The sequence below is a fragment of the Enhydra lutris genome, unplaced genomic scaffold (genome assembly GCF_002288905.1).
Source record: "Enhydra lutris kenyoni isolate GAN:26980312 unplaced genomic scaffold, ASM228890v2 scaffoldscaffold10, whole genome shotgun sequence".
NCBI lineage: Eukaryota > Metazoa > Chordata > Mammalia > Carnivora > Mustelidae > Enhydra > Enhydra lutris.
Genome location: NW_019154094.1, coordinates 29,766,984 through 29,783,908, shown reverse-complemented (window position 1 = coordinate 29,783,908; position 16,925 = coordinate 29,766,984). Strand labels below are relative to the sequence as shown.

At 44.1% G+C, this 16,925-nt stretch overlaps 1 protein-coding gene across 1 annotated transcript in view; it reads left to right on the top strand.

The window, feature by feature from the left end:
- LOC111144106 (PDZ domain containing ring finger 3) overlaps positions 1–16,925 on the top strand; it is a 244,430-nt gene that overhangs the window by 13,032 nt on the left and 214,473 nt on the right. The window contains exons 2-3 of the mRNA XM_022498241.1: positions 2,305–2,391; positions 8,380–8,487. Coding sequence (XP_022353949.1) covers positions 2,305–2,391; positions 8,380–8,487 — 195 coding nt within the window. The remainder of the gene's footprint in view (positions 1–2,304; positions 2,392–8,379; positions 8,488–16,925) is intronic.

Below are 16,925 nucleotides of genomic sequence, written 5' to 3'. Positions count from 1 at the left end.
TTCGTTTTTAGAAAGAATAAGTGGTTATCACACAGTAGATTTAAAACTGCCCTGGAAAATTTGTCCGCGTGTTCTAGTCCATGCATCATTGCAGATAGTCAGACTGGAGGTATCTGCCTTGGATTACCGAGTAACTGCAATTTCTATCATTAATTATGAAAGCCAGAACTGTAGCTGTGTATGATAACTCACTCAAATTCCAGTGTATTTCTAACTTTTTCACCCCTCTAAACATAGCATGCCAAGAAATGGACTTACCAAGATTATCCTTTCCCAAGGCAAAGAGATATGAACTCTTTCAGTTTGTGAATGCTTACGTTTACATTTCAAAGCTATCAGGTTGAGTGTTTATTCTGTTCGAGCAGCTTGACAGTTGCTGCCTGTTAACTGGTGCAGGTCACATTAATCAGATCGATACCATTGACACACACATGCTCTGGATGGCGATGCTGTGGATTGGAAATATTTTTTGAAAAATCAGTACGTTATTATAGAGGCCTTGCTGCTTTTGGTGAGGTGCAAAGAGACATGTTCTCTTTATATTAAAATACTCTATGTATCAAATAAGTGAGCTTGTGGAAATGAATATTTTGTTTCATCATTCTTAGAAGACACCGAGTTCTTTCATTAGACTTTTTTCTTTCTTTCTTTTTTTTTTTTTTTTTAAAGATTTTATTTATTTGACAGTGAGAGCACACAAGCAGGGGGAGTGGCAGGCAGAGGGAGAGGGAGAAACAGACTCCCCGCTGAGCAGGGAGCCCCATGTGGGACTCGTTCCCAGGACCCCAAGATCACGACCTGAGCTGAAAGCAGATGCTTAATCAACTGGGCCACCCAGGCACCCCAAGACTGTCTTTTTTTAATGAAAAATTGTCATTGTTGTTTTTACAAACCTTTAACAATGGATGCTTAGGGTTATGTAACATTTTTGAAATTTTAACAAATTTCAAATATTTCTGCTGTGCACTAGTCATGAGACACAGTTGTGGTTACTAAGAACTTTAAGCATGGAGGTAATTTTAGTATTGAGGCCTGTTGGTCATCTACATGTATTATTTTCTTTTTCTTTTGGTTCTGCTGGGCATCGGTCCAGTGCCAGCGTTTGGCAGTGAACCCTCCCGCAGTCCATGGCACGATGCTGCAGGAAAGCTGTTGGCGCTGGCTGTCAGAAAGCCTGGTTTCCCTTGCCGGTGTGGCTGGGGCAGATCCTCGAATCCGTGCCCTTCACATGGGGTCGTTTCTTTCCACAGGAAAAGTAGGAGGAAAAGGTTTCATCAGGAGGCCGTAAACATCAGAATAAAATCTATTTTCAGATGAGCTGTTAGGGTTGGTTAATGGAGTATTTCACATTTTCTAAAAATGCAGCACTTAAGTAATATCGTGTTTATGCAGAAACCGCGAGCGAAGCGTTTGCGAGTGTCTGCGGTCCGCACCTGCGTCCTTCCGGTCTTCGGAAACCCTTCCGAGGTGCTCCGGGAGCTGACGGTGCCTGTCAGAGCTTGGTTAGGGGCCGCGTACACAGAAAGGGAAATCTACTTTTACTCACGTGTCTGTTCCTTGAGTGTTAGCCGAGGTGCCAAGGCATCTGTGTCCCTCGCGGCTGTGGAGCGTGGCCTGTGCGAGCTGCCTGGGTGGCCTCTGCTTGCGTGACTTCAAGGGGCTCACGCCGACCAGCCCCCTTTGAACAGAGTGTTTTCTGTTAAACAGCCCGGCATCTCCGATGGCCTGGACAGTAATGACTTTGTGAACCGGCCCCTCTCCCCCTCTCAGAAAGATGCAGGCTCCGTTTCCCCTCCACGTTTGCGTCGGCCTTTCCACGGCCTGCTCTCCCCTCAAGCCTCCCAGACACAGATGACTCTTGATAAGGCTTCATGCGCTCAGACTTCCGAGAGCGCTGCTCCTTGAACCTTCCGTGACAGAACACGAATGCTGCTGTTGAGAACGGTTGAGGAGCAAACAGAAAGTCGCTGTCTAGACAGCCCGCGTGCGATGGGCCGGTCGGAGCAGGGATGCGTGCGCAGACCGCGGAGTCGCTGGTAGGCGATGTTCATCAGGCATGCGTGGACGCCGCCAGACATTCTCACGTGGGCAGGGAGAGGCGGGGTCTACGAATGTCCGTAACCTCCTCGGCATAGGACACTGTTTCAGCTGGGGCCCTAGAAGTTTCCTTGCTTAAACTGCCCAAGAGACAGAGGAGTTTGAAGGATGACCTAAGAGGCCTTGAGTCCACTTAGGTAGAGAGAAAATTGCCACCATCGATTCCCTGTTGGTAAATAAAATTTTGAACTCATTTGTTCCCTGCAGGGTGAAGAAACCAAAAGTCTGACTCTTGTCCTACATCGGGACTCTGGCTCCCTGGGATTCAATATTATCGGTGGCCGGCCGTGTGTGGTATGTTAATTACTAAAATGTGCTTTGCCTTGCCCTGCTGCAGCGGGAGGAGGGGTCAAGGTTGGGCGGGGGGGGGGGGGGGGGGGGGGGGGGAAACTTGGGGGGCGGGGGGGGGGTAGTGAGGGGTAGGAAACCTTGCTTACCTCATTCTGCTTTCTGTAATTAGAGAGTTCATTGTTTATCTAACATCTTCACCCTCAGGGATTTTTATTTAGCTGTGGTCTCCTGAAATAGCATTGTCCTAGAAATACAACAGCTTATCTGAACTGTTTAGGTTTTGGGGGGGGCATGTCTGGTGGTGGAGCAGTGGAGCTGCCGGAAACTGTGGGAGATGCGTGCACTTAGAACTGAGCAACGGAGCTGGAGCGTGGGCTCTGGGACCGGAAGTCTGAGCTGGGGCTCTGCTCTGTCAGCTCTTCGTTAGTCAGAGACTCCCTCATTCGCGGGCTGTCGCATCCCTCTGCTTTTTCTCCCCCTGCAGCTCTTTTGTCCACCCCATTCATCATTAGCTCCTCCTCCGGGAAGGAGAGGCCAGATTCAGACCAGTCAGTTGAACGGGGAGGAGCACGTCTGCGGAAAGGACCCTAGGGATGGGACGTGGCAAAGGGCATGTTGCAAGATTTCACCTTTCACGCCAGCTTATCTGAATGGGCATCATCTCTTGCTTCTGTCTCTGGCAGATCATTTCCTTGTTTGTTACCTTCAAAGGACAACAGTAGTCCAAGGAAAATAGGATTCCTTCATGCAACAAATAAGTGTTGAGTAGGGGCTGTTTGGGAGGAGCTGGAAGACACTTTGGAGCCCAGGGACACTGGGTCTCTGTGGTCATTGAGTTTATGTCCTGGTGGAGACATTAGGCAAGAAACAAGTAAATGTCACAGTTACAGATTGGGAAACGTGATGCAGCAGAAAAATGGTAGGATGGCAGATAGTAGGTGCCAAGGAGCAAGGGGCATCACTGGCCAGGGGGATCAGGAATGCGAGGAGGAAATACTAAGCTGAGTCTTAAAGGATAAGGAGATGCCAGGCATCCAGATGTGGTTAAACTCTGTGTCTGGGTCTGGCTCACCCTTGGGTAGGAGGTATCCTGGGGCAGGGCCATGTGAGCTGTATTCTGAAGGATGAGTAGGAGTTTGCTAGATCAGAGGCCCATATACGATGTTTCTTTAAGCACGCTTAACTGTAAAAAAAAAAAAAAGTGAGCTTATTTAGTTAGTTCTAGATTATATATTTGCTGCTGAACTAATTCTACATGACTTATAAAAGTTTCATGCAAAACAGAGCATTTTAAATGATGAAATTAAAACATGAGTGTGAATACAGTTTTTCTTACGTCCTTTCATAGTGCCAGTGCCCTGCATTGCACAGGCCCACCTGGGGAGAGCACTGAGCTAGAAGAAAGTGAACAGGCCCAGGGCAGCCCGCGTGAAGCCTGGAATAGCCCTGGAGTTGGCAGCTGGAGGAGCTGCAAAGAGTACAGCACCGCGGGAGTCTCGGGGCGGGCAGGAGGAGGTCAGGAGACCTGGAGAAGATTGGGGAGTGAGCATGAGGAGGAGTAGCCAAAGGCAGAGTTTTGAAAACACACATTTTATTGTAAGAAATGATAGCTTAGGGATAGGCAATGCACAGTCATTAGTAAGTGATGGACTGATGTATTATCTGCCCTATAAAACTTAGCTACAGGAGGGAACCATTCAGACCGTGAGATTAAACTGTGAGAAGGAAGGGGTGGGGCGGGGGTACCCTCAGTTTGCTGAGCCCCAGGGATGGGCACACAGGGTGGTTTGTTGCATTGTCTCACTGAAATTCTTAAGACACTGTAGAATTTACGTCCTGTTGCTTCCTTTTCTTTTTCCTCATTTGCCAGTTGGCTGAGCAACCAGGCAGCATGTGATGGTGCTGGTCTGCTGGTATCCTGGCTGTGGGGGGCAGGGGTGGGTGGGGGCACGTGCTCCAGCAAAGGGGAGGGATGAGGGAGCGGACTGGGACTTGGATGTCTGAGTAGATGGTCCCAGGAAACCACAGGACTGGCACCGGTCCGTGTTCCCCAGCTTACCCCACAGAACGTGTTGTAGCACGTGCTTCACTTTACCACTGAGCATGAGTAACAGAGGCTTTCCTTCATTTGGCTTCATGATTATTTAACCTCCTCTCCCCACCGTTAACAGTTTTAGGAAGTGACTTCAGCAAACCCAGATGCACTTTACTGTTAGTTGTCACAGAAACTTCCGAGGCTGAAAGGACGCAAACCAGGAAGGTCCCTTCTCTGCCTCACCAGAGTGTGTATAGGGAAAAGGAGCCCAATGTTTGAAAAATGCTTAAAATGGGACTCCTGGGTGGCTCAGGTCATGGTCCCAGGCTCCTGGGATCAAGTCCCGAGTCAGGCTTCCTGCCCAGCGGGGAGCCTGCTTCTCCCTCTGGCTACTCCTCTTGCTTGTGTGTTCTCGTTCTCTCTCTCTCTCTGACAAATAAATAAAAATTTTTTAAAAATGCTTGAAATGGAGAGGCATGCCTTGTGTCTTTGGTGATGGTTGGAGAACTTACTACGTGTTTGTTTTCTGTCCTTCCCGGGGAATGAAAAGACACTCCCAGCCTCATTGGAATATGGTGCTTTCTTGTGCTTATCAAAGTACGTGTTTTAGGTTATTTTTTTTCTCCTTTAGAAGGCTGATTGAAGTGCAAGCCAGAGTGAATTTTGTAGCTTTCATAAGTGTTCTCAATTCATGTGGTCTTTTTGCAAGAACTACATGCATGTCCCTTGGAGGAAAGTCTAATTCCATATGCATGTGGTTGCAATAGTGTTGTTTTTTTGTTTTTTAAAACTTGTCCTGGTTAGCAGAAGTCGCATAATGAACCCTAAATGTATTCTGAACTGTTGCCTGGAAATCTGGCAGGTCATTGAGAACATGCTAAAAAGCCAAGATGAGCAACAATGCACACTCATTGTTAGTACTGGAAGTAGAATGCGGTACACATGACGTGTGTGTTTCCCAACGATTTCTTGTGTTAGGAGCTTGGTTGGGTTGTGACATAGGCCCAGCCCTGGGGGGCGCTGACATAAGGCTTTTCATTGCTTGATACACTGCTTTTAGTAAAACCACATCATTCATTCATTCATTCTTAAGTTTCTAAAGAGACGGCGTCGAGTCTGGCGTATCAGACCTTTCACTTCAGCCTTTGGCACATAGACTTCATTGTCAGGTACCCCTGGGATGAAAACAATCCCTTTTATTTTTCCTTTTCTCAAGCCAGCAAAACAAAACAAATCCCAAGCCTTGTTAGTTCACCTTGATAAATAGCTCTGACTTAAAATGTATTAGGAGGGGAGCCAAACAAACTAAGGAGCAGGGAGACGTCTTTTAAGAGACACTAAGTTAGTGTCTAGTCTAGTTATCTATCTATAAGTCTAGTTATCCAGGATGGAACTGATTTGGCTTTCTCGGATTTGGGGCTCTCTGTATTTTGTTTGCATTCTGTTTCTACCTCCTACCACTGTCTTCATTTAACCTGAATTTTGCTCTTTGTTTTTGCCTGTTCCTCTGTTTTTCTTTTTTCTTTTGCTTGAACTTACTTGCTCTCCTAAGAAGAATTACTTGTGCATGATGTAGTATTCTGCAAAACAAACCAAGCCAAAAATCCCCTCCCCCTTCTCCCTCTTCCTCTCCAGCCAAGAAATGCAAAGCAATTAATTCAGAGTAAGCGCACGGATCTCTTTTCTTTGGGTATATTGACATCACCTCTTAGGGAACTCAAGATTGTCCATAAATCCTCTGAGGTCCATTGAGGCTCTTTGGGTTTGTCCGGAGGAATATTCCATAGCCTGGAATGTGGAACTTTTGAATTCATGTGTATTTTGTAGATGGCGCTTAGAGCTTATGTAAGGGAGTTGAACTGTCCTCCATTTGAAATTGACCTATGCTACTTTTTAGCTATGTGCCCTCAAACAAGTTGCTTAACCTCTCTGTCTTGGGTTTTTCATCTACGAAATGGGTAAAAATAAAGTATTAAGGTTTGTGGATATTGTGAGGACACAGAGTGCCCACTACCTACGTAGTATACACTCAGTAAATAGAAGCTGTTGCACAGCTGTGTACTTCTGTTTGAGCAATGCATGTAGGGTGATCCACGAATGCCCCGGGATGAGTGCATTAGTAAGGCCGCTGTGAGAGACAAAGGAGGCAGGGAGAAATTCAGACAGTTAAGGGTTAGTGTGTGATGGGCCAGTTCAGGGTGCTGTGATGCTGGGCAGGGCTGCCTTTTGAGGATAGTTGATCTTGTACAGCACCCACATCCTCCCTGACCCTTCTCTCTCGGGAGAGTGTTGATAGAATCCAGATGGCAGTTTAGAGACCTATCTTTGTCATGGGGGGATTAATGTTGGGAAGAACAGTTAATGCTCATTTTAGGTTGTGATTTTGGTTTCTTTTGAATCCTATTTATAACATTATAGAGTGCGTGTGTCTTTGAGAGAAAGGGGTGAGGGAGGAGAGAGGGAGAGAGAGAAGGTACGGAATGTGCGTTTTCTCACCCTTAGCCGTCTCTCTTGCACTGGAAAGGGTCGATCAAACCACATTTAAAGTCATCCCTTTTCTCTTTAGAATATAGGGTTTTCTTTTTCTGTTTAAAGAGAAAAATTGGGGGCACGTGGGTGGGCTCAGTGGGTTAAAGCCTCTGCCTTCAGCTCAGGTCATGATCCCAGGGTCCTGGGATCGAGCCCCACATCGGGCTCTCTGCTCAGCGGGGAGCCTGCTTCCTCCTTTCTCTCTCTCTCTCTCTCTCTCTCTGCCTCTCTGCCTACTTGTGATCTCTGTCAAAAAAAAAAATAAAGAGAAAAATTTTATATTTTCATAGTTACTTCTTAGCAAATGGAGTTTATATGTATTTCTATGTACGGAAATTACTGTTAAAATAGATCTTCTAATGGCATTAATGGCGAAGAATTTACTATGATCGTAGGATTTGGAGTTTTTGTGGAAGATCCTGAAATTACTTTTCAAATGCTTTTGTTTGGCAACAATACATGCTTGTGCCATTTAACTTACAAATCCATCTGTTCATCACCAGAAACTTAATCCACACACTTGGAAAGAATTCATCCCAGTGCTGTTTGGAAAGAAGTTCATGAACAAGCTGTGAGGGTTTTTTTTATGGGTTTGTTGAACCTTTTGATTTTAAATAAAGGAAGGAGTTTGAGCCGTGAGCCGTTGCCTTTCCCAGAAAGTTTCGGTACAGACTTTGAAAGATCTAAAGCAATTTGAGATTGGAGATGAGAATTTATTAGGCTTGGGGGGTGGTGGTGAGCTTTTCTGGTGTAAATCTGAACACATATAAAACACCTATTTTCGCAGTCAGATTATTGGCTATTTAAAAGTTTGAGTAGTACTCTGAGCTGGGGAGCTAGTACTCTGAGCTGGGAAGACACTCTAATGAGCTATCAGTGCATAATTTGGCAGCATCCATCCAATCTATGTATCCTTGAACTTGATGTTTCCATTACTAGGGATTTGCTCCAGATACATACTGCAAAGGATATTTTGTAGTATAGGTAGGAAGGTATTGGAGACCGCATTGCCTCTGGACTTAAGTGAAAGAGGCAAGATAAGATGCACAGGGTGGGAAGAGCGTACTCTGTGCACACACATACCATCTGTGTGCATGAGAAAGGAACAGAGACATGTTTAGGAAAGTGATCTATGAAAAATGTTTCGCAAAGGATAAGTAAACTGCAGATAGGAACTACATGGGGAAAAGGACCCTGGGTAGGGGGTGGCAGTGACTTCTTTTAAATACCTTTTGGTATGGTTTGAGGTATTTTACCATGTGTATATGTTAATTTTAGATTGAAATAGAAATTAGGAGTAACAGATGGGCCTTCACCCCACTGCCACTTTTGACATGACCAGGAGTCCATTGCAGTGTAAGAGTGTAAGCTTTATTTTCATGACCAAGTTAATGCCTAGCATTCATGCGTGTTTTTTTAACCCACAGGACAACCAAGATGGATCATCCACTGAAGGAATCTTTGTATCCAAAATAGTTGACAGTGGGCCGGCAGCCAAGGACGGAGGCCTGCAAATTCATGACAGGATTATTGAGGTATGTGAACACTGGCTAGTGTCTTTTAATAGGCCGAATGCCATCGCGTCTTTGTCTCGTTGGGTGCAAGATGTTTGGTCGGGAAGGGAGGCCTAAGCTGGTGGATGGCTGGTCAGGAGAACTCTCCCGTTGTGTGGGACGATGGAGAGCACTGATTGCCTCGGTGTTAAGATTTGTTTATGTTAAATATAGAGAAGCCAGATTATGAGTGGCATGTTCGCAATTTGGCTGTCTTTCCGCGGCCTCGCATCTGTTTTGTACGCTTCAGTTAGAGCTCTGTGCGAAAGCCGTTGGAGAGTTGTGTGTTAGTTAGAACCAGATGAACAAACCTCTGTTGGGCACATTGTGTCGGCGTTCGCGTCGTTCACCAGGCGAAGATCGGGGCCACTCTGGAGGTCTGCTCGCATCTTCCCGGCTCATGGCACGCAGTTGTTGCTACAGATGGATGCACTGTTCTCTCTGCTGGGTTTGTCTGTCATGTGGAGTACGAGGTGACTGTCCGGGGATGTGTGGGCAGAGGTTGACGGTCAGGATCGTCACTCCCATTGTCCCGAATTCTTCATTTTCAGGTCTTCGTGGAGCATTTTAAGCCTTTATAGAGCAGGTTCATGGATTTGCTCTGGGGGTAGGAAGACCTCTCGCCTCACCACCCAGCGCACTGGGATAGGGTCACACAGCGTCCTCGGATGCCCCAGGTTGCCCAAAGGGCGAGAATTATTCGTTGCCTCATGGTATGGGCTCTTGGTGCAAAGTTGGACACAATGGGCTCCTTTTTGCCGACCCTTTCGACCGCTCTTTTGATGGGTCAGTACATGGATAAGTTGTCAGGTCTCCTGTGAGGAAGAAATAAGATAAGAGAGTGCAGGATGGTATGTTGAATCCCACAAGAAAGGCCCCCCCGGGCCATAGCCACGACATGGCAAGTTAGACGGGGAACCGGAAAAACCGCTCCGACGCCGCTGACGCTGGCTGAAACACATCAGCAGGGTGTGTGTATTTCTTGAGTGTTTTCGTGGTCTGTTTCCAAACCTTGGACCGAGTGGGAACTCGGACTGTGAGATAAGCTATATGCCAAGTTCACATAAGCCACTGGAGGTTGGCCACATGCTTCTCCCCGGGGAAGGGAGCCTGGAAGACCGAGAACAAAGTCTCGCCTTCCCAGTCTTATTTGGATGAATTTCACGATGTGCAAAGCAGTACACTTGAGGAGCATTTATATCCTCGGGAAAACATACAGTTCAACCTCACAGGGAACGCAAACTGAACATGTTAGGGTCTAAGATTCATTCTTCTGAGGGAGCAGGTATGTTGTGGTAACGGACATATGAAAAGGATACTTGATTTTGTTTTCAGGACATTATTAATATTGTTACATCCCCATTGACTTTTCAAAGCATTCTGAAACTTGGAGCTCTTTCTACTGCCTGTTTTGGGGTCCCCTTTTATACTTCCCAGGTCAGGGGAGTGGATTTTCCATAACAGGAATTTGCTTGTGTAAGAGCACTTTCTTAAGAGCTCAAAGGCATACTTACTTTTTCTTTCTTTCTTTCTTTTTTTTTTTTTTTTAAAGAGAGAATACATTTTCTGAGGCTATTGTTCAGAAAGATAAGTACAGCTTCCGTTGCCAAGGGTTTGGGGGAACAGCCAGTTTCTCTAAGTAATGGAATTTCATTGCTCTTATGTTTTGCAAATGAGGAATCTACAGCTGGGCAGGATTTTCTCTTGGCAAAGGGGGGAATCCGTATTTGAATTGTGGAGGACGGTTTCTGGTAAGTCACATTCCTCTTTTGGATAGTATGTAAAATATTAATCACAGCCCCGTGTTGAGATGGAAAAGAAGGGTGAGCACAATAGAGCAACAATATATGTGTCACTGCAATTGACACACCGTGCCCTTCTTGGTTAAATCCTGATCTCTTTTGACAGGATACAGTGATTCCCATGACTGAAAAATATATACCCTGGTTCACCTCGTCTCTGTCGGAGCTCATTACCAGGCATGAATTTGATTATTTTAAGTGTGCCTGTGTTTCATCACAAAGGAGAGTCAGGCACTTTCTAGTTTTCCACCATATTTCTTCCTTTTCAGGGGAGTGGGCAGACGACCGCAAGATCTCCACTGTAAGAACCTTTATTTTTGCAGGAGGGTGCTTTTATCTTAAACTCACGGAGACTCACTGAGTCTGGCCCTTAGTGCAGCATCTTTAGCAGTTCCTCTGCTCCTACTCCTCTCTGTGCCCTGAGACCGGAGTGGTGGTCCCCCCCGCCCCATCTCAGAGGCAGGCCCTCTCCCTTCATTTTTTTTAGTGACAGTTATTTTCTCAGGGCCACCCATCCTGCAATGAAATGAAATTTGTAAGTAATATTTACACACACACACACACACCCCTAATTGTAAGCTCTCTATCAGCCATAATAGAAAAATAAAAGGAAGGTAATTGATAATAAAATACGTCCTCAGGATGTAAACGGACGGGCACAGCGACATTGGAAGACCCCATGATGCTGCAGGTGCTTGTGCCTCCTTGTAGACTGAACACGAGGTCCCCGCTGTCAGGGCTGCCAGCGCGGGCGGGTGGTGCTGGGGACTCCGGTGCTCGGAACCCTGGGGTCATGTGATTTGGTTTCCTGCACTGGTGAGCAGGCTGTGGTTAAGTTTTGGCACCGCGAAGTACAGTCTTTTTGTGATTTGCCCACGTGTGTGTGTGTGTGTGTATTTTTAAAATTGTGTTAAAATAAAAAAATTGTGCTAAAATATACATAACATAATATTTAACCATTTTTAATCTTTTCTATGGCACTAAGTATGTTCACATTGTCGTGCAACTGTCACCACCATCCATCTCCAGAACTTTCTCATCTTCCTACAGTGGAGCTGTGCCCCTTAAACAACCCGCCACTCTCTCTAGCCCCACCTCATGGAGGCCACCATTTTGCTTTCTGTTTCTATGCACTTGACCACTCTAGATACCCCATGTAAGAGGAATCATACAGTCTTTGTCTTTTTGCGTCTGGCTCATTTCATCCAGCAGGATTCCCCCTCCAGGTTCGTCCATATTGGAAGATGCATCAGAATTACCTCTTCTTTCAGACTCAGTACTGTGCCACTCTGTGTATAGATGCATGTATTGCATTTTGTTTCTCTCTCTGTCCATTGACAGACACGCTTGGTTTACTCCCACCTTTTGACTGTTGTGAATAGTACTGCTGTGAACAGGGTGTACATTCTGTATATATTTAAAGGGGGAGGGGGGGAAGAGGAAGAACCCTTAGTGTTTAAATGTAACGGAGAGTTAGGTTCTCCACTCAGATAATTCTAAAGCATTTGTTATTTTACCTTCCTGACGGTCTGGCGGAATATGTGGAAGTCGCAGTAGAAACATAATAATTGTGCAGTGCCTGGGACTCTGCGCATTTTGGGACTTCTAGCATCTCTGGTCCCCACCCTGATTATGCCCATGAGTGCCCCCACAGATTTCCAGCATGCTCTCAGGACGTGAAGGGGGTACCAGGGAGAATCTCTGGGTTAGATCTTAGTCCAACACTTAGGGTGTAAGGTGGGCTACTCAGAGCAGAGTTGTCAGCATTTCCCTGTTCCGGCCTGACTGCTTGGATTCCATCTCCGGGGGCTCTAAAGGCCTGATAAGAAAGGCTGAGCTGGCCCGGGCTGGAAATCTTGGGCCCCTCGGATCAAGTGTCCTCTCAGCCCACATGGTTGCAACTTTGGAGTATGGCTGATGGTTTCTGTTGACACCTCCTGTCCCCATCTGCCCTGGATAGGGACAGACAAACAGTTGTGCCCACCCTTCCTCACATTTGACACTGAGATATAGCAACTTCTAACTTAGCATTTGTTTCTGATTTTTTTTTTTTTTTTTGTATATGTGTCTTCTCCCTGTATGTACTAATGAGCTGCCTCAGGCCCTTTTCATAACTTCTGACCTCACCTTTAGTTACATATATTCAAACCTTATTTAGAAAACTTAATTTCTCCATTGTACTTTTTGTACTCGTTCTAAACCATAAATGCCCTAGTGGTTCTAGTTTTTCTGTCTCAGAGCCTCACCTGCTTTCTGAATTCCCTTTTGAAGGCAAGGCAATGGTCGTATACCTCAGTACCACCAGATTTCTCAGAGGAACTATGCTTTTCTTCTTTGTAATAGCTTGAAACCTTTGGAAAAAATCTTCCCAGTGCCCCCTGAGTGTGCATTAACCAACGTAAACAGGTTTCATCACAAATATAATGCTTGTTTCTGTAACCTTTAGAGTTTACTCTGGACCAATCACATTTTCCCCAATTCTACTGTAAGTGATTTCAAGAAACCAAAAGGTGGAAAAATCACATATAGTTGACATTATTTTCAAAAATCCCTTCGGGATGTCCCATGTGGGCAGCATACATCTCTCCCTAAGTCCATCCAGCTGGTTTTCCCAGCACTGGAGCATCCCGCCGTCTCCTCGGCTGACTACCATGTGAGGCATTTGACTTCTTATGCAAATACCGCATTTGGGTGAAATGCTCATGCCAAGAAAAGCACAGAAGAACCAAAGCCTACTAAGAAACTAGCGAATTCACTTGGAGACATGTGTGATTGATATGTTCATTTCTTTCCTCACTCAGTTTTTTTTTAGCCACATGGCTGATCTAGCAGGTACGTGACCTTATGATGTAACTCACTGAAACTCTTAAACCTCTGTAGAGGCCATCCGCAGGATGTGCCTTTTTTTTTTTTTTTTTTTTTTTTTTTGCCAGTTTTCAGGTTTCTGAAGTTGGAGAACTGAGCTCGTGGCTGCATTCTACGAGGCTCCCATTTGGTAGTAAGTGTACTTCTGTAACAGTTGCTGGATTAAATGGAATGTCCTGTTGTTCTCTGAGAGAGCAGATGTGATGGGGTGCAGTGAAGGGGTGGGGGGTTGCCGAGAACCATTATTTTGTACAGTCTTCTGTGAAAAGTGTTCTTGGTGGAAGCGTCGGGATTTGAAGGCCCAGCGTTGTGGTCACGGAGCTGTGAAACCTCAGTGGCTTTGGTGTAAACCAGTTACTCTGTTGTGTTTGCTGTGGGTTTAGTTAGCCTGTCATTGCTGATAAGGCTGGGTTATGGGATTGGCAAGAAAGGTTTAACAGTACCTTCCCTTCCAGAGCCAGACTCTGATAGAACAAAATGAGGTTTCACCATTTGTTACTGTTAGAAGGTACTGTTCTGAGACTGATGAAAACTGCAAAATGGGCTATGAATTCATCTGATGAAGCATTTATTTATAAAAAGAAAACTTACGTTTATAAAGATTCTCTTTTTTTTTTCCTATTAACTTTTTTGACATAATTTCAGACTTGTATAAATGAATTCCTATATCATCTGTATCCAGATTCCCCAGATACTTACATCTATTACATTGACTTGAATCCCCTTCACTCTTAATTCCTAAATACATCAGTGTGTGTGTGTTTTTTAGCAATAAGACATTCTCTTACATAACCGCAGCACATTTATCTAAGCCAGGAAATTACCATTTGTGGAGCCCTGTTATCTACCGAAATTATTCAGATTTCACTAATAATCCCTATGATGTCCATTACAAGTGAGAGGAAATCCCAGATCACAGATTTTATTTACTTGTCGTGTTTCTTTAATATCTCTTACTTTAGTATCTCTTACTTACTTTGGTATCTCTTACTTACATACTTTAATATCTCTTACTTACTTACTTTAGTATCTCTTACTTTAGTATCTCTTACTTGATAGCACTTAGTTTCTGTCCTGCATGCTACTCGTATTTGGAAGAACACAAACCAGGTCTCTTGTAGTGTGTCTCTCAATTTGGTTTTGTCTGTTGCTCAGGAGTATGGATTTAGGTGGCACCTTTTGAGCAAGGATACCATGGAAGTGATCATGTGGCTTTCTCAGCATGCCCTGTTGGGAGTCATGTAATGTCAATTTGTCCCTTCATTGGTGACATTAATTTGGACTGCTTGGTCCAAGTCCTATCTGCCAGACTTCTCCACTCACTATCAAGTTAATTTTTCCTCCTTTACCTTATATCTTATGGGGGATATTTTGAGGCCATGTGAATATCCTGCTGTTCCTCAAAGTTGAAAATACTGGTTTTAGCGTCCATTTATGATTTTTACTTGAATTGATTATTATTAAGACGGTGGACAAATGGTAATTTTCTAACTGCATTCCTCTGTGTTTATTAGTTGGCTTTCCACTATAAGAAAGGGTATTCTTTCCCCCCTATTTTTATCTGCCTATTTATCTGCATTGATCCATTCATTTCATCTGTCCATCTCAGTATGGACACATAGATTCTTATAATTTGGTTGTCCCGTGGGCCAGTTTTGGCCAGACAGACCCCTTTAAAAGATGGTACCTATATCCTTTTGATGTGTTCCCATCATTTTTTGAGTACTTTCTTTCTGTTACAACAGGATGTTTCTGGTTCATTCTGTACTTGTCTTGCCCCAGTTGTGGCATCAGCTACTTTTCCAAGCAGCTGCATTTGGTGAGGTGTAGTGTTTGAAACTATATTGGGGTGCTAGGCTGATCATTATGATTGTGGTTTCATTGCTTTTTTAATTAATTTTTTGAGAGAGTGCACATGCACGAGCGTGTAAACTGAGGTGGTGGGGCGGGGAGAAGGAGAGAGAGAATCTCAAGGAGACTCCCCGCAGAGTGGGGAGCCCAGTGCAAGGCTCAGTCTCATGACCTGAAGAGCATGACCAGAGCTGAAACCAAGAGTCAGACACTTAACCAACTGAGCTACCCAGGCCCCCTGGGTTTCATTACTTCTATGCACTCTCAGTAGATAGAGCTGGAAAATGTAAATATGCACATATCAACACACACGGTGTCATCATCATCAACATTAATACCTCTGCATTTATTTCTTTATTCATTCTTCTTTATATATTTGAAAACTATGCCTTTATCAGTATCTCTAGTTCCATTCCAAGTCAGCATGGCTAATTCTATTCTTCCTCTTAAAATATTTGTAACTCTTAAGAGAGTCCCTTTGGAAGTAGTGATGAATGTACTCTTTTACCTTTGAATCAAATCTCTGACTTTTGCTTCGATGTTGTCAGTGAATTAAAAATTGTTGATGAAAATTGTTTAAAATCTTTATTATTTTGGTTTGATTTTGGAGAAAAAAATTTGCTATAAACTAGATGATTGCGTAATGTATCTGAGTATTTCTTGTGTAATTGTATACAGGAAATTACTACTACTAAACAGGCACAGATAGACACAAGCCCTTTCTGGGCACTGTTAGAAATAAACACATGAGCTTTTCTTGGTGTCTTTTGCAGTGACTGATACCCACTGACCATGTTCAACAGAGGAGAGGAGGGAATCCTGGGGCATTTATTTTCTTAGAACTAAAACCTATTCATGTCAATTTGAAATTTCTAACTATTGCCTCATTTACCTAAATAATGTTTTGATGAAGGAGACTTGGTATCATCTAATCCATATTGCAAAGACTCTTTGTTACCTGCAAAAATAACCTGGTTTTAGAGACAACTTAATAGTATGGATTCCAACTCTCCATTTCCAGAGACAGAGATGAGAGTTTTATTTTACATACCAATTTTGATGGATACACAGTGTTAAACCCTGGATTGTCATGTGGAAAGGTTTTGATGTCCTGTCTGGATGGGATGGAGATGAGTGTGGTGGTCATTTTTTTTTTTTTTTTAAGATTTTATTTTTAAGTAATCTCCACACCCAATGTGGGGCTCAAACTTACAACCCCAAAACCAAGAGTCTCACACGCTAACAACTGAGCCAGATAGGAGCCCTGAGTGTGGTGGTCATTTAATGATAGTTGCCATCAGCTCAGAGAGGAGAGGGATGAGGTATTTGCTAGAATGGATCCCCTTAAGGGACGTTTTTGGAGTGACTGTATTATCATTTGCAAGTCATGACTCTGATTTCATTGGCATTGAATGTACTCAGTTATCATGTATCAGTCAGTCTTTTTGGTCTTCACATGTAAAATAAAGCAAACACACACACACACACACACACACACACACACACACACACACACACATATACACACATACATACATATATATACACACACACATATATATATGTATATATATATATTTCTCCTCCTGCCTTTGTGTTTAATTTTTTCCTCCTGCCTCTGTGTTTAATTTTCATCTTACTTAATGGCCTATATTACAGCAATGGAAGATCCTGGCAAAATGATTTAAGGTACCTCTAAAATGCAGCTGGTTCTTTTAGTTCTAGAAGGTACATATTGAGGTGGAAAAAGCCCCAAGATTTAGATCAAGACACCCAAGTTCAAGTCCCCACCCAGGTACCTACTCTGTGGTCTCAGTATCCTCAGTGCTGAGCCTTGACTTCTTCATTTCTAAAGTGGAAGAGCATTACTGGCTCCCTTACCTGTCACACTCTGCAGGTGGA